General features: G+C 42.9%; 1 protein-coding gene across 3 annotated transcripts; it reads right to left on the bottom strand.

The window, feature by feature from the left end:
- Positions 1 to 849: 849 nt before the first annotated feature.
- LOC132666228 (uncharacterized) lies at positions 850 to 14,547 on the bottom strand. 3 transcript variants are annotated; one of them, XM_060614144.3, is made up of 4 exons: positions 14,072 to 14,547; positions 13,524 to 13,614; positions 6,758 to 6,821; positions 850 to 3,057 (listed from the first exon to the last, which is right to left on the bottom strand). In XM_060614144.3, the coding sequence occupies exon 4, from the start codon at positions 2,871 to 2,873 to the stop codon at positions 951 to 953; it is 1,923 nt and encodes a 640-aa protein (XP_060470127.2). In that variant the 5' UTR covers positions 2,874 to 3,057; positions 6,758 to 6,821; positions 13,524 to 13,614; positions 14,072 to 14,547; the 3' UTR covers positions 850 to 950. The 3 variants fall into 3 exon arrangements, 1 of the variants encoding a protein (XP_060470127.2); XR_009604565.3 differs by lacking the exons at positions 850 to 3,057; positions 6,758 to 6,821 and adding an exon at positions 7,764 to 12,785; XR_009604566.3 differs by lacking the exons at positions 850 to 3,057; positions 6,758 to 6,821 and adding an exon at positions 7,764 to 12,785 and having other exon boundaries at positions 14,431 to 14,541.
- Between the last annotated feature and the right edge of the window lie 6,973 nt (positions 14,548 to 21,520).

The raw sequence follows: 21,520 nt of genomic DNA, 5'->3' as shown, positions 1-21,520 counted from the left end.
CTAAAGTAGTCTCCTATTCCAAAACCATTAAATTTGCTTAGTTATCAAATTCCTTTTAAATATTGTTTCTTTGATTATAAAACAATGCACAGGCATGACAGTAAATCTGGAAAAAAAATTAACTGGTCAACTTAGTATCACAGGCTTCTGAAATAAATCTTCATATTTTCAGGCTATTGTCTCTGTAGTCACAGGAAAAAGACCAGAGACCAACGGACTTTCCTAGATCAACATTCATTTTCATTCACGTGGCCTTTACATATTTAGGTGGAAATGGCAAATACACTTTCCAATTTCATCTGTTCTTAGAAATCTGCTCAAGACTTTAGAACTGCTTTCCAGTTCCTTTTCACTTGGGACATGATAGCAACCAATTGAACTTAATAGAGAAAATTTATATTGCACCATTAAGTTTGGGTGGATTCTAGGTAACCCAGCCTTTACCAATAATTTGATTCATTCTTTTTGAGGTTTTATCCAACACCATATTCTTAATCAAGAAAAGATCCCAACCTTCCTACTGCAGTAATTAACAGAATTCATATTACTTTATCTCTTAATTTCCTTGAATATTCATAGTATGTTTAATTTTGGAGGACCCATGGTAATAAATAGTGTGTAGGCCATATCTTTACTGAATCCATAATGACGGCCACATCCTCACAATGTAAATCAAAACTGCTGTAGAATAAATAGGTCACAATTTAAGAATCACCTCTGTAAAAGCCTACATTGGTAATAAATAAAATAAATGTGGATCTTAAAGATCAATTAGTCAGACCTTCAAATTTTTCAGGTGAGTAAATTAAGGTTTAAAGAGGTAAAGTGACTTACCCTCAAGCAAGCAATGCACTTAGTTAGTAATAGAGCTGAGATTAGAACCCAGGACCTCTAAAACCCATAAATGCACTCTTCCCACTAAGCCATGTGGCCACTCTAGTTGACAGTTTTCATGATCCTTCTGTTTCCCTGGTCTCCACAGCAGCCAGACTCTCAAGGCGTTCAGAGGATTTCTTTCCAGTGTGAGATTTTTCGCGTTGAACAGAAGAGTTTTGCTTAACGGTTTTCCTACAGGCAGTATGTAGATTTGCTTTCTCTGCACTGTGAATTTTCTGGTGTTTTGTAAGATACGTGCTCTGGCTAAAGGCTTTTTCACATTCATTACATTTGTAGAGTTTCTCTTCAGTATGAGTCTTCTGATGTTTTTTAAGGTCCGTCCCCCAGCTGAAGGCTCTGCCACATTCACTGCATGCATAAGGCTTCTCTCCAGTATGAATGATTTGATGTTGAATGAGGCCTGAGCAGTAACTAAAGGCTTTTCCACATTCACTACATTTATAGGATTTTTCACTAGAATGAGTTTTCTGGTGATTTCTGAGGTTCGTACTCTGACTGAAGGCTTTTCCACATACGTTACACTTATAGGGTTTCTCTCCAGTGTGAGTTCTCTGATGTTGAATAAGTGCTGACCTATCACTAAAGGCTTTTCCGCAGTCACTGCATTTATAGGGCTTCTCTCCAGTATGAATTCTCTTATGTTGAATAAGGGCTGAGCAGAAACTGAAAGCTTTCCCACAATCATTACATTCATAGGGCTTCTCACCAGTGTGAGTTCTCTGATGCTGGATATGCCCTGAGCGGTCACTGAAAGCTTTCCCACATTCATTACACCTGTAGGGTTTTTCTCCAGTGTGAACCCTCATGTGTTGCATAAGGAACGAACTCTGGGCAAAAGTTTTCTCACACTCATGACATTTATATGGTTTATCTCCTGTGTGACTCCTCTGATGTTGAGTAAGGTATGTGCTTCTGCTAAAGGTTTTGCCACATTCCTTACATTCGTAGGGTTTCTCCCCAGTATGAGTTCTTTGATGGCGAGTGAGAGCTGAGTAGTTACCAAAGGCTTTCCCACATTCACTACACTCATAGGGCTTCTCCCCAGTGTGAATTCTTTGATGCTGGATGAGGGCTGAACAGTCACTAAAGGCATTCCCACATTCACTGCACCTGTATGGTCTCTCTCCAGTATGTGTTCTCTGGTGTTGAATCAGGTCGGAGCAGTAGCTGAAAGCTTTCCCACAGTCATTGCACTCATGAGGTTTCTCCCCAGTGTGGATGATATGATGTCGAATAAGAGCGGAGTGATCACTGAAGGCTTTTCCGCAGTCATTACATTCATAGGGCTTTTCTCCCGTATGAATTCTTTGATGTTGAGTAAGATGTGCACTCTGACTGAAGGTTTTACCACACTCACTGCATTCGTAGGGTTTCTCTCCGGTATGAATTCTCTGATGTAGAGTAAGATGCGTGCTCTGGCTAAAAGCCTTTCCACATTCAAGACATTTATAGGGTTTCTCACCAGTGTGAATTCTTTGATGCTGAGTAAGGTATGTGCTACGACTAAACGTCTTACCGCATTCAGTGCACTCATAAGGTCTCTCCCCACTATGAATTCTCTGATGTTGAATAAGGACTGAACAATAACTGAAGGCCTTCCCACATTCATTGCATTTGTAGGGCTTTTCCCCTGTGTGAGTCTTCTGATGGTTTGTTAGGTGGGAACTCTGGTTAAATCCCTTTCCGCATTCGTTACATCTGTAGGGTCGCTCTCCAGTATGCGTTCTTTCATGCTGAATAAGAGTGGTGTGGTCTCTTAAGGCTTTCCCGCATCCGCTACATTCACAAGGTCTCTTTCCATCACACTCCCTTTGTATAATTAAGTCTGAGTTTTGTTGGAAGATTTTCCCACGTGTAGCACGTTCACGAACACACTGTTCTGCAGGCACACACTGCTCCGAAACTATTGATTGTACAGTGACAGCTTTTCCAAATTCATTAGCTTCTATACCTCTTTCTTGGGCAGGAATTTCCATGCAGGTGACTTTGTCTTGTCCCAGATGTGCTGATTCTTAAACTGTTCTCTGGGTCTCCAGGTACCTCCCAATACAGACTTTACCTTTGTAAGTTCTTCCGTGTTTATTCCTCGGGACGGAATTTCTTTGAAAATGTCCTGCTGCTGTAGTGTCGACTTCTCGGCTTCAGGTCCAGACTTGCCATCTGCAAGACATGAAAGTCCAAAGCTGGAATATAAGAAGCTGCTCTGTGAGGAATGGGGTCATGAAGCTGTAAACACTGAGATCATAACAACAGGGCGATGTAAATATTACCTGCTCTCTGGGGAGAAAATGCTAGTGGTGTGAAGGGGTTGGAGCTAAATCAAAGTGACCGAAGGGAATGGAGCAAACACGGTCAGGTGAGAAGGTGGTTCAGGAAAAGCCTAAACTGAAGAGATTACAAAAAAGAAGAACATGAAGATGAGGAGGTATTAGGAAAGGAGAACTGTGATCAAAGAGAAATGGCTTCTAGGGAGTCTTCTGTGAGAAAAGTACTTAGTCAGCATTGAAACTATTATCCCAAAGCCTGTTAAGAGCTCTTTAAATGTCTCTTTAAAAAACCTTTTCTTTTGGGGCGCCTGGGTGGCTCTGTCAGTGAAGTGTCCGACTTCAGCTCAGGTCATGATCTCACGATTCGTGGGTTTGAGCCCCGTGTCAGGCTCTGTGCTCACGGCTGGGAGCCTGGAGCCTGCTTCCGATTCTGTGTCTCCCTCTCTCTCTGCCCCTCCCCCACTCACACTCTATCTCTCTCTCTCAAAAATGAATAAACATTAAAAAAAAAAACTTTTCTTTTTGAGCCTGATGTTGGGTGCAGAGAGTACATAAAAAGAAAAGCTTAAAAACAACAACAACAAAAACATTTCTTTTAAATTTGTTTTTTTGACTTACACAAAACAATACTTTTACCTAATTCCCCTTTGGTGAATAACTGCTACTGACATTACTGTTTTACATTTAATGTAAGAAGAGGGAAAGAAAAGGAAAGTTTGAATAGGGAGAAATCTACTCTTTTGCAATGAAAAATAATTCTCATGGCTTTCCAAGGACAACGTATTTCTTTTTTACTCTCAGTCATGGACAGAAAGACAAGAAACACTATGAATAGAAGACAAACAAGAGAGATGACCCTTCATCTTCTATGTTAGCGTGTCTAGAAGTAGTCTTTAATTATGGGTTCACGCTTAAGACCGAGTTACCGATGTGCTGGTTGAAAGTTAAGTGCTTGTGTGTAAGGACATGATAAATGATGGGTTTCATCGCAGGACTGCTGGGCACGGACTTGGCTGTTTCATTAGACGACCCCCAAGTGTTAGCACCTATGCAGTCTTTTACTTTGGGCTGGTAAGGTTCCCCAGAAGGGATAGTAAGCAGATTTGTTCACTTAAACATCTGTTTTCAGTGATCACGGCATATCACAGGCAAGCATTAAACACAAGGAATTAGTGGTCTTATTAACTGTATTCCCAACATTCAACGTTCATTCCTCATGTAACCCATCATTCCTTCTCCTGCCCCCAAAGTCTTTCTTTCCTTCCTGATTTTGCCCACCTAAATCTTGACCATATTTTAGAGCCCCACTCAAATTACATAAGCCCCATGACAGTCTTAACTCCCATTTTCCGGATCTCCCACAATATTTACTGTACTGTTTCAACTTCTAATTTCAATACCTAAAAGCCATGCCTTTTGTTGTTTACCCCTTATCTGATGTGCACATATTTGTGTCTCCAGGGTTACTGTTTCTTGTCTTGGGGGGAAAGAAACTTGGAAGACTCTTTTGGCTGTGGAGCTAACAGTTATTGAATTTATTCCAAGCTGACCCACAATATTGACATAGTTAATTCTCCTAAAAACCCCGTGAGGTGGAAAACAGGATCTTACTTTAAGGGAGGTTCAGGGTGCTGAAGTCACTTGCCTCAAGTTACACATAAGCCAGAATTCCAGAGTTGAATCTTAATCTCTGCTGCCCTAGGGAGCTGCCTGATGGAGCAGAGGATAATGGGTAAAGACACAGAAAATCCAGAGCTTTAATCCCACTTTTCTATGACTATCTGTGTGACATCAGGGAAGCCCTCCCATCTGGCCTCTTTCCAGTCCTCAATACCACTTACGGTGTGAATTTTTTCCAAATACTTAAGTTCTTCTCCTACTTTTGAGACGGAGGTCCTTCGTGAGCTGACCCATCAGCAGTCAGCCTCACCATTTGTCACTCTCACACACACCCTACGCTCCAGCCACCCTGTGTCCACTTCCTAGCACTTATCAAGTCTCTCACGTCTCCCTGCACTTGATCTTTTGTCCAGAACTGCCCTTGAACCACCTACTGTTTGCTATGCCGATTCCTGCTCATTCTTCAGGATTCAGTTCTAACGTCACCCGTTCTAGGCTCCTTATCTATGTTCTCTTAGCCTCTGTCATCATAAAATAATTGTTCCTACAAATAATAACAGCTAATATTTAACAAGTATTTATGCTTTGAACAATCACTGTTCTAAGTACTTTACATGTATTTAATCACTTATCCTTTACTGGAACTCCAGGGTAGAAGCTATTTTTGTCTCCATTTTATGAGTGAGGGAAGGGGCATAAACCCATAAAGCCCTGTGCACTGACCTCTAGCCACGTGTGGCTGCTGGACACCAGAAACATGGCCACGCCAAACTGAGCTGTACTCTGTGTAAAATACACACCAGATTTTGAAGATTAAAAAAAAAAAAAGGAAAATGTCTCATTAATAAGTTTGTATACTGATTACGTGTTAAAAAGTTTTACACACACGGGATTCAAAAAAAGATATCCTTAAAGTTAATTCTACTTGTTTCTCATTACTTTTCTTAAACATGACTACTAGGAAATTTTTTAAATGACACATGTGGTTTGCATTATATTTCTACTGGTCATGTTGGCTTAGAGAGTTTAGGGCATTTGTGCAAAGGCTGCACAGCTAGTAAGTGGCAGAGCCAGGATTAAAGCCAGCCCCAGAGCCCCTTCTTCACCACTGCTCCCATGCTGTGTCCGCACTACTGCATCACGGCACCCACCAGTGTTTTCACTGGACGTTGAGCTTCTGGAGGTCACGGACTAAAGTCTTTAACCTCCGAGCCCTCAACTCCTGGCATGGTTTTTGGCACACAGACTATGCCTGACGAATGCTTGGTGAGTGGACAAATGCTGGTGGTTTTCTTATGAGAACGCCCCAATGACAGCCGTTTTTAAAGATAAGTCCGGCCAGGTGTGTGTGTGTGCGTGTTTGTTTGTTGTTGTCCTTTTTTGGCAACCAAGCCCTAGAAATTACTTAAAGCTAAAGGTGAGTTAAAGCCATTACCCTAATATTTGGAACAGTACATGTTTGAGAGCATCTACCGCATAAACGCTAAGAGGGATTTTCAGCCCGTAAACCACAACAACCACTGCAGAACAACTTTTCGCAGATACCCGTTATTAAGAGGCACAAACAGAAACCACTGAAGGAACCCACGGAGGAGTCAGAAAATCAGGTGAACTGGAGCTCTGCGCTGTCACGCACAGCATGAGAAGGTGGGTTCGTGAAGGACAGCGAACTCAATAGATACAAGGAGGCTAAGGAAATCAGACTCTCCTGAAAGAAAAGGAGTGACGCTCTTTGTAAGTGCACTGAGTACGGTGGGGAGAGACAGCCAACTCGTAGAATACGCAGATACGGCGGGCATGCTGGACTTCTGACACTGGGAATTTAAAACTACTGTAATTAATAAGCTAAATGGTCGAATGGAGAAAGTAGACAGCAGGCAAGAGCAGATGGGCGGTGTAAGCACAACCAAAAAGACATGCTAGAGATTTAAAACACAACCAGCAGAAACGAAGAGTGCCTTCGAAGAACTCACTAGCAGACTGGACACCGTTGACAAGACCGTCTCCAAGAGAATGCAGCAACGGGACCCCCAAAACCTAAAAAGCAAAAAGCATAAAGTCGGAAAAAAAACCAGAACAGACCCTTGGGAACCCTGTCCCAGGTATCTCTTCGTCTGGCTGTTCATCTGTAACCTTTATCGCATCCTTGACAATCCACTAAATGGTCAACCTAAGCGTTTCCCTGGGTCCTGTGGGCTGTCCTGGCAAATGATCTAATCCAAGGAGGGAGGTCATGGGACCCTCTGACTTGTAGCCAAGTCAGACGGGTCGTGGGCAATCCGGGGACCCGCTACTTGCCACCGGCATCTGAAGTGGGGGGGGCGTCCTGTGAGACTGAGCACGTACCCCCTGGGGTCCTCGCTAGCTCTGATTAGGGTCCGAACTGAACTGGACACCCAGCTGGTGTCACAGAGAATTGCACATTTTACCATTATAATAATGCCTCCTGATTATCTTTCTCCTTCCAAGTATTTTTAGGATACCTCTGCTTTTGGTGCTCGCTTCGGATACCTCTGTTTTGGAATAAATGACTGAATGAATAAACCTTTATTCTTTCAACCAATATTTATTGAACCCGGTGCTCAATACTGACAATACAGAGCTTAACAAAACATGGTACCTGATCGCACAGAGCTGAGTGTCTAGGAGATAAACAATAACCAAATAGTCACACAAACAAATATGTAACTATAGTTGTGACAGGTGTCATAGAGAAGAGTCGTGTGAGGCCATGAGCGTCTTTAATAAGGCGACCTGACCTGGTCGGGGTTTCGGCGGGGTTTACTTGAAGAGACGATGCTGGACTAAATCCCGAGGGATCAGTAGGAGTCACCGGGGCGACAAGATAAAGAAAAGCGCCCCAAGCAGAGGAAGCAACAGCTGGTGCGAAGGCAGCATCACTGAGACACTGAAGGATGCCGCGTGCACGGAGCAGACAAGGTGTATGAATGAACGGGGGGGGGGGGGTGGGGTTGGGGGAGGTGGGGGGGGTGGAGAATGCCACTGCAGGGGGAGAGGCCAGCTCTGGGAGGTCACAGCCCGGGCAAGAGCATACAGTCTTCAACCTGACACAGGAAAGAAGCCATCTCAGAGGAGGGGACAGAAGATGACAAAAGCAGATCTGGGTGCTAGAAAGGCTCTCTCTCTGGCAGGGAGTAGGGAGGTGGAAAGGCCAGAATGGACACGAAACAGTACTGGTGTGGATGCTGCAGAAATCTAGGCGAGATGAGAATGCGGATTAGAGAAAGTGAGCAGAGACAGAAAGAAGGGACACATTGGCAATACACAATTGACACAATGTGCCAATACACATTGGCAACGTAGGAGGCAACGTTGACAGGGCGTGGTGACAAGCTGGACACGCGGGCAAGACAGAGGGGCTGTAACGGTGCACTTCCGGGTCTCTGGCTAACGTGACTTGGAGATGGGCCTCTTTACCATGACAAGGCACACTGACAGACGACCAAGCGTGTCTTTTGGATTTTTTTTTTTCCGATTGTTGCCAAAGCGATTAAGTTCTTCAGGATGAAGGAAAATGACACCAGATGGAAATTCTGATCCCCACAAAGTAATTTAAAGTATTAGAAATGGTAAATATCTGGGTAAATTAAAATGTAAGAGCTTGCTTTTATCTAATTTTTTTATCATACATACGACTATGTAAAGGAAAAATTATAACACTGCCTAGTACAATTCATAACATATGTACAGGTAATACATGAGCCAGCTAGAACAAAAGAATGGAGTGTGGTAATTGGACCTATGTGGTTGTAAGTTTTCCACATTTTTGCGGGAAGTGAAATGTTAATGCTAAGAAGACTGAAGAATTAAGGATGTATATTGTAATCCCTAGAGGAACTGCTAAAAATAATAATGAAAAGGAGAACAGCTCCTTTTTAGCACAGCTAAAAAGCTAATAGGAAAACTTAAAACAAATATCTAAAAGTATTTAAATGGTCCACAAAACAGAAGAAAAGGAAAATCAGGGGAAAACAAAGGGATGAACAATGGTGAGACAAACCCAAACGTACCAGTAATTACAGTAAATTCAAATAGTCGAAACCAGGGGTTGACAAATTATGGCCTGAGGGCCAATCTGGCCGATACCGGTTTCTGAAGATAAAGTTTTACTGGATCATAGCTGCACTCATTCATTTACACACCGTCTACCGTGGCTTTCTCTTTTTTTTTTTTTTTTAACGTTTATTTATTTTTGAGACAGAGAGAGACAGAGCATGAACGGGGGAGGGTCAGAGAGAGGGAGACACAGAATCTGAAACAGGCTCCAGGCTCTGAGCTGTCAGCACAGAGCCCAACGCGGGGCTCGAACTCACAGACCGCGAGATCATGACCTGAGCCGAAGTCGGCCACCCACCCGACTGAGCCACCCAGGCGCCCCCCACAGCTTTCTCTTTATTGGCAGAGTTGAGTGAATGGCCCACCAAGGCTGGAGTATTTACCATTTGGCTCTTAAAGAAAAAAGCCTGTCTAATCCCCCTCTAAGCTCTCCGATTAAAAGGCAGAGATCAAGATAGAGAAGACAAACTATATACTTTCTACAAGAGACATTACTTCCTATGTGAAGTCATAGATCAAGGGTAAATGGATAGAGACAGATTTATTATGCAAACTGTAAGAAGGCTGGATGGCTATATTGTCAGATAATAACAGATTTCAAGATAGAATATTGTCAGAGCTGAAAAGGGACGTTTCTTAATGTTCAACAGCCATCTCTCAACAATTGACCAAATGCACTTTAAAAAACAGTAAGGACACAGAAGATCTGAATGACGTTGCCAGACACCTTGACCTGTTTGCTATTTAGTACACAAATCCAACGACTGCTGAATCCACACTTTAAGTCCCCAGGGGCATTCACTAGGACAGACCAGATGCCAGGCCAGAACAATACTCAGTAGGTTTAAACAGATGGGAATCAGCAGCCGAGCTGAGACTTGCCCTTCTAGCCACAATGAACTTCTAGCCACGGTGAAATAACAAGAAGCAGGTTTATCCTCCTGCCTGGAACAACCAAGAAATATATGAACAATGACAAAACTTGAGGTGACAATATGGATTTCGACAGAGGACAAAATATATAAAACAATGGTAAGATACCAGACGTCCAGTAATAACGGTGACCCCTGCCCTGGTGTGGTAGGCAGCCTGTGAGATGACCCTCAATGACCCGGGACCCATTCCCAGCCTTGTGTAATTCCCTTCTCTTGAGTAACATGCATCAACCAATAAGATATTGCAACACTGAGGGAATGATGAGGTTACTAAAGAATGTTATTTCCGTCCTGGTAGTGGACTCTTTCTCTTGCTGACTCTGAAGAGGCTGAAACACTGGAGGTCTGTGTGGCACGGAACCGAAGGTGGCCTCCATCCACGAGCCGACAAGAAGCTAAGTTCCTCGGTCCAAGAACTCAACAAACCGAATCCTGCCAACAACCATTTAAGTAAGTTAGGAAGTGAATCCTTCCCCGCTTGAGCCTTCGGATAAGATCCCGGACCTCGCCGATGCCTTGATTGCAGGCCTTGCAAAAGACCATGAAGTAGAGGATCCAGTTAAGCCATGTTCCATTCCTGATAATGCATGTTGTTTTAAGCCTGCGAAGTGTCGGGGGTGACTTGTTATATAGCAAGAGATAACTAATCTCTCCAACTGCCTGCCTGCAGAGTTTCCAGGCTGTAGCATAGGGTTAGGGGATCCATATGTAAGAACTGAACAGGGGGAGTGCGGAGTCTGGGGAGGCCTATGTGGCCAGAGTTTGCTGAACAGAGTAGTGAGAAAAGAGACTTGTAGAGAGAACTCTGGAGATCTTCAGAGGGCCCCCCTCGAGTATTTAGCAAGGTGTACATCACCATATGTGTGTGAGGAAACTACTCAAGGCCAGGAAAAGAACTACTTAAACGTATTAGAGGTAATGGTGCACAGAGCTCACACAGGGCCCATTTTGACAGCCAAACTAGGAAACTGCACGATACACGAAATACTGCATTGAATCCACAGAACGGTCGTCTTAGTATGAGGAAAAAATTAGCCCTAGGCTGAGAACTGCTTTGATCCCACTTAACAAATCTTAAAAGCAAGACCTGGAAGGATCAAATTGTTTCCAAGTATCCCAGATAAAAGCTCAGAAATACCTTTAGGAACACAAAATTACCTAGCACTCAAAAAGAAAAATTTATAATGCTTGGCATCCAAACAAAGATCACTAGAGGAAAAAAAAGAATAAAATTACAACCCACAATGAAAAAGAATCAGTCAAATGAAACTAATCTGAATGAACAGAGGTGAGAATTACAATTAATACAGCTACAGTCCATGTGTCCAAATAAGTAGAGAGCAGTGGAGGAAATTTAAAAAAAGGTTCAAACAGAATTTCTAGAAATAAAAGACTAATGATCAAGATGAAAAATGCACTGATGGGTCAATGGCAAAGTAGACACTGCAAAAGTAAAGGTTAGTGAACTTCAGATAGCAACAGAAACATTCCAAAAATAAATAAATTTTTTTTTTAAAAGAATGAACAGCGTATCAGTGAGGTGGGGGGCAAATTTAAACAGACTAATATTTGTGCACTTGAAATCTACAGACTGGGGGAGTGGGGCAGAAAAAGTATGTCAGGAAATAGTGGCCGAAAACTGTACAAATCTGATGAAAACTACAGACCCGCAGACCCAAGAAGTTCAACAAATTCTAAGCTCAGAAACACGGCGAAAACTAAACCAATGCATGTAATAATCAATTTAGTCAAAACTAGTGATAAAGAGAAAATCTTAAAAATCAGCCAGAGAGAAAAAAGACACATTGCATACAGAAGAACACAGACAACACGTCAGAAACCATGCGATCAAGAGGACGATGGAGGAACTTCTTTAAAGTTCTTACAAAGAGAAAACACCTGTCACCTTAGAGTTGTATATACAGAGGAAATGCCTTTCAAAAATGAAAGTAAAATAAAGGCATTTTTCAGATGTAAGAAGACTGAGATCATTCACAATATATTCTCTGAGAAAAATGGAATTAGCAACCAGTCACAACACGATATCCAGAAAAATCGCCATATAATTAGAAATTAAACAGTGCTAAATCAATTATTCAAGAAGTTATTATTTTTTAAATTTTTTAAGAAGTGTATTTATTTGGCAAGAGAGAGAGCAAGTGCATGTGCAGGCACAAGCAGGGGAGGGACAGAGAGGAGGAGAGAGAATCCCAAGAAGGCTCTGCACCATCAGCGTAGAGCCCGATGTGGGGATCGAGCTCGCAAACTGCGAGATCATGACCTGAGCGGAGATCACGAGTCAGGTGCTTAACAGACTGTGCCACCCAGCATCCCCTTTATTTATCTTCTTATCAAGTTATAAGAAATGTAAGAAAATATTTTGAACATAATGATAACATACATAACAAATCAAAATTTGTGAGCTATAGCTATAGAAGCACTGAGTAGAACTGTCCAAAATAACTTCGGAAATGAGGAAAACTTTCTGTCCCTGGGCTGTCAAATACAGCAGTGGCCATAAGGATTTGAAATATGGCTAGTACAAGTAAGGAGGTGAGCGCTTAATTTCATTTCATTTTAATTAATTTAACTTTAAATAGCTACCTATGGCTAGGGGGTTCTTCAATCGGGACAATACAGTTCTAGATCTTGATTTGGTAGATGTTTCACAACCATAAACAATTGTTGAAACTCAAACCATTCAAATAAAATTGATGAAGGTAATTGTATGTAAAATACACCTCAAAGCTGGGCAAAAAATAGGAAGGGTACAGTTGCAAAGGTGTATAAACTATGAAGAGGGAGAAGGGAAAATTAAAGGTCTTGGAAATGCAGGATGGATGGGATCCAAGGCGCAGACAGAAGGGCAGACAGCCCTCTACTAACATGGGAGGGATGAAGAATGTGATGACACAGATCTGGGCAGATTTATGTTGGTTTCAGGAGGGTGAAAGGGTTCTCAGCCGAGAGACTGTATTTTCCTTGCCATCTGTGAAGAAAATAGAGCGGTTCAAGGTTTGAGGAGGCCAGACCCGAAATCTTCCTTACACACAACCACAGAGTTTTGTTTCTGTTTTCAGTGATTACTTTGTTTTCAATGATTTTTCTATAAAGGCAACTACCATCGAAATCAAGGTACTTTGTTCTGAGTTTTTACTAAGATTCGGTCAGGTTTTTTTGTTTTTTGTTTTTTGTTTTGTTTTTTGTTTTTTTTTGGGGGGGGGGGCCTGAGTTGCAGTGCGTTCCTTTTTCTTTCTCCTTTATTCTAAAGTTAGGGCATTATATAGCCTTAAGAATTATGTACGTTAGTTTTACCCATTTCATAAATTTCATTTCAGGATAGAAATGAGGGCATTCCACAATACTTGTGATAAAAAAGGGCCTGCTGAGTCTGAAAAAGTGGAGAACCACGGATACGCTGGGTCATTTAACCTCACAGCAACTCCCTGATAAAGTTACTCAAAAAAGTTAAGTAACTGGTCTCAGGTCACCGCACAATCAATAAATCTCAAACCAGCATTCAAATTCAGACCGGTTTGCTTTTCAAAACCAGGCTGAATGAAAACTTATGTTCACAGAAAAACCTGTACCTGAACATTTAGAGCAGCATGATTCATAGTTACCAAAACCGGGAAACAATCTAAATGTTCTTTAACAGGTAAGCAGATGAAAAACAAGCAACCTACCGTCTATTTAGTGGAATATTACTGAGCGATACGGAACTCACACAAGACAAATGAGTCTCCAAGGCCTGGTGCTGAGTGACAGAAGCCAGCCCCAGGAGGTTATACAGAGTCAGATTCCATCTCTAGGACGTTCTGGAAAAGACAAAAGGAGAGAGATGGGGCACGGTCTGCGGCTACCGGCGGTTAGCAGTGGGGGGCAGGGGTGACTACGATAAAGGCAGCAGTGGGGGCAGGGGTGACCACGATAAAGGCAGGTGTGTGGCGAGCATCCTGCCGGTGCTGGTGGCTGCACCTGTCCGTACAGCTGTTAGATCGGCACGCCCCCCTGCGGTACGGTGACTTTGAAACTGATCAAACCAGGCCTTCTTCCTTGAACCGCGAAGGATAAAAGGCCGGCGTGGGAGGAGGGGTCCCGGGGAGCGACACCGGAGGGGCTTTGCTCGGGGCTCCACACAGATTCCCACCTGTCTCCCCACCTTCGCGAAGAGCTCCTCCCCTCGTGCTGAGTCCCCAGGGAAGCGACAGGACAGCTGTGTCCCCACGTCCCGGGCCCACCTCACCCCCACACCCCGCCCGGCCGAGGTCTCACCTCTCCCGCCGGGGCCTCTCGCAGGCTGCCTCCCGGCGCTACCGCAGCTCTGCTCCCTCAATGGCTCGGGGGGGGGGGGGGGGGCGAGTCCCCTCCGCTCCTCCCTGCGGGACCCCCAGGCCGCGCGTGGGACCACCAGGGCCGCCAGCGCCGGGCTCCGAGGCCCGGAGGCCGCCTCACCCGGGAGACCGAGCCCCTCGAAGACACCGCGCAGATCCGGGCCCGGGGGGGTGGGCGTGCCGAACCCCGACCCCGCCCGTCTCGAGGGCCACAGCTGGCGCAGGTGAAAAGGCGACTCCCCGCCCCTTCCGAAAGGGCAAGGCCCTGCGAAACTTCGGGGCCTGCGGGACCTGACCCACCAGTCCCGAGCCAGGGGCACCGACTACCGGGTCCCGGTCCCAAAGGAACTATGCCTGAGCAGCTCTCGGCTCCACAGGACCCGCTCTTTCTCCGCAAACATTTCCCAGCCACGTCTGCGGCTGCGCGGACTCGGCGGGAGGGGGGGGGGGGGGCGGGTCTGCAGACGTCCACGTGACCCTAACTGGGCGGGGTCTGGGCGTGGCCGCTGGGGAGCCGGACTTGTCTGGGAGAACGTTCGGTATACTGTCCTGGTCTGGTCCGTGCGGCACAGCCTCGGGGAGTGGGGTTTTCTTGAGTAACTCGCGTGCAATTTAGTTCCTCGGTTTTACAGCACTGACTCTGCTCTCGTAAGCGAAGGAGAAAGGAAGCCTCCTGCTATCGTCTCTCGACATACATTGAACCACTAAAATCCCAGAGCCACAGGAAAATCAGATTCCATAGCAACAGGCAATGATTATTAAACGCATACTGTGTGCCAGGCACTCTTCTCCGCGCTTTGTATGTATTATCTCGTTTGAGAAAGCGAAGTCAGCTCTGCCATTAACCAGACTCAGATGACACGGATAGAGCCTGCTGCAAAGCTAACAGCAAATATTTCTCCCCAATTGGTCATACATATTGCAGTTGTGAAATTTCACAGTTTTTTTTTTTTAATTTTTTAATCTTTATTTTTGAGAGAGAGAGACAGCGTGTGAGCAGGGAGGAGCAGAGAGAGAGGGAGATACTGAATCGGAGCTGTCAACACAGAGCCTGACGTGGGGCTTGAACTGTGAGATCAGGACCCGAGGTGAAGTTGGAGGCTTAACCGACTGAGCCACCCAGGCGCACAATGATCCTCTTTAAAGATTTCCTACGTTCTTACTAATGGTATGCCCACCTTTGCCTTGCTACTCCTTTTTTTTTTTTTTTTTTTTTAAGAAAAAACTAGTGAGAAATCTTCTTTGCTAAAATCAGAGACCGTCAGAAACTATTTGACATCGTTCTCAGGATACATCAACATCCCACTCTTGCCAGGGGAATTCGAGCCATTTTCAACAGAAACAATCTCTATTTCCAAACCGGGTGCAGAGCTTCAGATACAGCATTTTCACACACAACATGTCACGTTTATGTTAACTTGGAGATTTCTAAAACAACAGGCCTGTGTCTATTTTTTAATCCAGACCGACCTTGCATTGAGCCGATCAAAAAAAAAAAAAATGCTGCTTTATTTAATTTTACCTAAAATTTACTCTTCCTCGAAATCCTACAATAACCCTGCTTCATTCTTTGTGAGATGTTCCATGTTTCTACTGGTAAAGGTCTACCTTGTTCAGTGAATGAATAAACCGAATTTTGTTGGACTATACATTTATTCCTGGTAGTCCTTATCAGATGTGTTTTAGCACATTTCACCTCAAAACATAAGCTCCAACAGAGACTGGCACACTGTAGATAATCAAATAATTTTTGAATAAGTGATTGATGTCATTATTATTAACCTCATTTTACACATGAGAAAACGGTCTCAGAGAGGTTAAATACCTTGCCCAAGGTCACCCATGATTTGGCTACAGGAGCTCACTTTTTTTTTTTTTACAGGAGTTCACATTCTTAATTGTTGCGCTGTGTGCCCTAATGCTCACCCAAGATAGGTGATGCTTAAAATTTCACAACTAGCAAATGGCCAAACTAGGATTAGAGTCCATGTCTAATCCCAGTCCAATTATTCTCCTACTCTATCTACTGTGGGGTGTGTGTGTGTGTGTGTGTGTGAGAGAGAGAGAGAGAGAGAGAGAGATGTACACTCTAGCTCATCTGCTCATCTGCCTGACCTTGGATAGACACCGATATTTTTACCAATAACAATATCTCCAAGATCCAAACACTGTCATATTTAAGATGGAAAGTCTCAGATTCCATCCCTCGGTAAGGTATAGCCTTGATGTTGCTTGTTCATTCTAACAGTGAAGGAGGTGAGTGAAAGGGCCCAGCACTGAGAAGCACCTTGGTGGCTGTAAGAAGTCAGTAATGAGCAGAGAAGAACACCTCCTGGTGCTGAACAAGTGTCATCTCCGAAAACGTCTTGTTCCTCCTTCAGTGGATGAACCTGAAAAGACAACCATCAATGGATTCGTCTGATCGTCTCTCTACATTTCTTGAGTCTCATATCCTTACATCTAATCAAGCCTCCGAGAATGGGCGGGATTTTGAGACCCCTCAGTGTGAGGCACTCTCTCGGCAGATGACAAAAGGAACATCTGAAAGAAATTAGGGACAGTTAAGAGAGTCAAACACAGCTCAGAATTATCTAGAACGTCAATGCTCCCAAATGAAAAATTGCCATGAAGATTCAAATAAAGCAAAATTGGAAAAACAAAAGCAATTCTATCTGGAAAAATTAAAAACTATAAAAGCATTGTCAGCATAAACTGGGAAAGATGAAGGCTCATGACCTTCAACAAGGCCGCAGAACATGGCAATGTATATACATACAAGTGTGTATTGTGTGTGTGGAGAGAAATTGATGGGGCTGAGCTTGACTCTGGACCCTACAGTCTTGCAAATCTAAATAAAGAGCTCATTTTACAAACTTCTCAAGAACGTGTGCATGTTTTAAAGAAAAAAAATCACATGATCTGAAAGAGAAATAATAGAAATCAATGGGCTGTTCACATAACATTTTTTTCAAATATTTATTGAGAGTATTTTTAAGTATACAGGTGAACGATGTGACAAATGTATACACTTGAGTAAGCACCATCCCCCATCATGATCCAGAACACTTCTGTGTCTCCAGAAGGTTCCCTGTGTTCCCTTGCAGGCAGGATCCCTCTATAGAACATTTTAATGATTTCCCATTGAATATATGAAACCAGAAAAAAATTTTTTTAACGTTTATTTATTTTTGAGACAGAGAGAGACAGAGCATGAACGGGGGAGGGGCAGAGAGAGAGAGACACAGAATCTGAAACAGGGTCCAGGCTCTGAGCAGTCAGCACAGAGCCCGACACGGGGCTTGAACTCACGGACCATGAGATCATGACCTGAGCCGAAGTCGGCCGCTTAACCGACTGAGCCACCCAGGTGCCCCAAAACCAGAAAATTTTTATTAACATATTTGGATCATTGATTCTATAATAAAAATTTATATGCTATTTTGTTAGAAGCTATGTCTCTTGGCATTTGTTAACCAACTTTAACTGATTTTGCCAATGAAAAATAACATTATTGACTCTTACGTAATCCAACTTCCCCAAATGCCAGCTGCTAGAGTTGTGCCAAAATAACCATCATCTCATTACCTCATCAATGAATGGATCAAATTGAAGTTAATGGGAGGTGCCTGGGTGGCTCAGTCGGTGGAGCGTGCAACTCTTGATCTCAGAGCTGTAGGTTCAAGTCCCACATTGGGCATAGAGATTACTTATTTTTTTATTTTTTTTAATGTTTATTTATTTCTGAGACAGACAGAGACAGAGCATGAGTGGGGAAGGGGCAGAGAGAGAGGGAGACACAGAATCCGAAGCAGGCTCCAGGCTCCCAGCTGTCAGCACAGAGCCTGATGCGGGGCCGAACTCACAAAGCATGAGATCATGACCCGAGCCCAAGTCGGTCACTCAGCCAACTGAGCCACCCGGGCGCCCCGGGTATAGAGATTACTTAAAAAAAATAGAACATTTTAAAAATGAGAGCGGGCAGAGGAATTATTGAAAATATTGAAATGAACGGGATGTTAATTTAATATGTTCATTTCAAACTTTTATCTATTTATTTAAAAGTGTATGGCCCAGGGGTGCCTGGGTGGCTCAGTCGGTTAAGCATCCAACTTTTGATTTCAGCTCATGATCTCATGGTTCAAGTTCAAGGCCCACGTCGGGCTCTGTGCTGGCAACGTGGAGCCTGCTTGGGATTCTGTCTCTTTCTCCCTCTCTCTCTGCCCCTCCCCCACTCACACTGTTTCTGTCTCTCTGAAAACTAATAAACTTTAAAAAATAAAATAAAATAAAATATATGGCCCCGGGAACTTCAGTTAGGTGGAATCAATAGATATTGTTAACTTTATATGTTTTTCCCCCCATAAATATTAACTGATCCTCTCAATGGGCCAGGCACTGTGCTAAGTACCAGAACACAGAAGCGTGGACTCTATCAAATATGACGTGGTCTGTGTATTAATTTAAAAAATAAAAGCGCAACCGAACAAATGCCTGGAGCATTGTTTCGCCACCCACCATATGTATATATACACACACAGGCCAATGTCCCTGATGAATATAGATGCAAAAATTGTCAACGAAATATTAACAAACCAAATTCAACACTACATTAAAAGGATCATACACCATGATCAAATGGGACTTTTCCCTGGGACGCAAGGATGGTTTAACACACACAAATCAATAAACCACATTAATAGGATGAAAGACAAAAATCGTGTTATGATCTCAACAGATGCAGAAAAAGCATCAGACGAAACTCAACACGTTTTCATGATAGAAAACACTCACATCGGGTATAAGATGAACACACCTCGACATAATAGAGGCCGTATATGAGAAACATGCAGCCAACATCGTACTTGATGGTGGAAGGTTGAAAGCTTTCCCTCTGACATCAGGAACAGGCAAGAGTGTCCCCTCTCACCATTCTTTTCAACATAGTACCGGAAGTTCTATCCAGTTAGGCAAGAAAATGAAACAAAAGGCATCCAAATCAGAAAGGAAGAAGGAAAATCGTCTGTTTGTTGATGATATGATCTTGTATACAGAAAAAATGTCACACAGTCCCCAAAAATGGCTGGAATGGGAGCACCTGGGTGGCTCAGTCCGTGAAAAGCCTGACTCTTGATCTCAGCTCAGGTCTTGATCGCAGGGCTGTGAGTTCAAGCACTGCGCTGGGCTCCACGCTGGGCACCTACTTAAAAAAACTGAAGTTAATGGAAGTTTAACTTGTATTTTCCACTTAATGTTATTGAACACTAGCCTAAAGACTAGACAAATAACTTGTATACGTTGCCATTGTTTCTGTTGTCAACGTATGGCTGTATTATAACTGTTGCCACACAATTTAGGGTATATTTTAAATTGTGTTTGAATTCACACTGCTTAATAACAGCCAACTAAAACCAAATAGAAGTAAGTCTGGGGAGAGATGAGGGAATCAAGTTTCACAACTCATCATGTTTAGGTCCTTTCTGGTTTCTTTCTCAGATGCTGAGGGGATCTCAAGGGAACTCAGATTTACGATCATCTTACCTTCTGACCTGAGGCCCAATCTCTTAAAATGATGTGACCTTACTGAAATATGGATAATTAGGATTCATTCATGAAGCATGATGACGTGGTACTTTTTAAACCAAGTGCCAAGTAATAAGAAATAGGCTCAGAGATAACTAACTGTGTGTCTTTCCTAATCTTCTACTTCTTTACTAGTATGTTCAAAGGAGAGAAGATAGTCTTCAAAAAGCACATGCCTAGATCCTGAAGAATTTATTCTTATAAAACACACCTTGAAAATCACTCTCTTCCCATGTTGTCTTTCCGTCTTAGATAAGATCCTGTGGTGTTGGAGATGAGGAAGTGAAGAGAAGCATAGTGATGAATGGATGGCTCTGTGTTGGGGATGAGGAAGTGAAGCATAGTGGAATGAATGGCTCTGTTTAGGGGTTCAGCCATTTAAAAGATGTCCCCTTGCTTCTTCAGGTCCTCTGGAATTGTCTCTGTCACGGGTGGGAAGACTTATGTGATAGATACTTGGATTCCCGGCTTCTCTGAATAGAACTTGTGGAAATAGAATTTGGAGTGATCTTCTCAATAAAAAAAGTTTCTTAATTTTTATTTGGGTGCTTCTGTTTCCATTTGGGGCACTCTTTTTTTTTTAAATTTTTTTATTCAAGTATACCTGGCATATGATGTTCTATTAGTTTCAGGGACACAACATAGTAATTCAATAATTCTATACACTGCACAATGCTCACCATGATAAGAATAGTTACCAGCCGTCACCATACAACGTTATTACGAGATTTTTCTACTATACTCCCTATGCTGTACTTTTCATCCCTGTGACATATTTGTTCTATAAGGGAATTTCTTTTTCTTTTTTTTAATTTCAGAAAGCTTCCGAAGATGAGAGCATAAAAAATCTGGCCAAAAATGTATTAATGAATGATGTAAGCATTTAAATGGAGTCTCTCTATAAAACACTGATAGAAAGCTGAAATATCAGAACTACACAGTACCCGTCCTCAAGTATCTTACAAAATTTATTTGGTAGTATCTTGCTCACAACGCTAACTTGATCACCTTTCATGAAATATCAAGTCTTACTTAAACTTTCCTTGTTTTACCAGTGAAATCTTTGATCTCTGGTGATGGCTGACATTTACGTGAAGTCATTAATATATTCATCACATTCACAGAATTTCTAGGTAGCGTGAGTTATCGGATGCTTAAAGGAATTTTACTCTGGCTGAAGGCTTTCTCAGACCGACTATGTCCGTAGGGTCTTTTCTGGAGTGTGTGGTCTTTTGATGTTTGATGAGACTTGTGCTCTGGGTAAAGATTTTGCTACATTCACCACATTCGTAAGGTTTCTTTCCAGGATGAGTTGTCTGATGTGTGGTAAGATCTGAACTCTGGCCAGTGGCTTTCCCACACTGGCTACATTCATAGGGTCTCTCTCCAGTGGTTTTTTTTCTGATGTTTGGCAAGATTTGAGCTCTGGCTAAAAGCCTTCCCCCGTTATGTTCATAAAGGTTCTTTCCAGTGTGGATTACTTGATGTAAGGCAAGGTGTGAACTCTGGCGCTTGGCTCTCTCACATTCATTCATCTCACATTCATCTCACATCAAAAACACAGGGTTTTTCTCCAGTGTGTATTTGCCAATGCTGAATCAGAACTGACTGGTTTTAAAAGGCTTTCTCAGATTCATTACACTCACAGGGTTTCTCTTCAGTGTGTATTCTTCTGTTTAATAAGTGTTTAATGAGCCAGGGCTGAAGGACTTTTCATACTCATATGATTTCTCACCAGTATGAGTTCTCTGATGTTTAATAAGAGAAGAATTCTAGCTGAAAGTTTTGACACAATCATTGCATTTAAAGG

This window comes from Panthera onca, chromosome B2 (assembly GCF_046562875.1).
Source record: "Panthera onca isolate mPanOnc1 chromosome B2, mPanOnc1 haplotype 2, whole genome shotgun sequence".
Taxonomy (NCBI): domain Eukaryota; kingdom Metazoa; phylum Chordata; class Mammalia; order Carnivora; family Felidae; genus Panthera; species Panthera onca.
This window is presented reverse-complemented; position numbering and strand designations above follow the sequence as displayed.

What these genes read in the sequence shown, in the direction of transcription:
- LOC132666228 (XM_060614144.3), bottom strand. Translation starts at nt 2,873, where the DNA reads ATGGAAATTCCTGCCCAAGAAAGAGGTATAGAAGCTAATGAATTTGGA.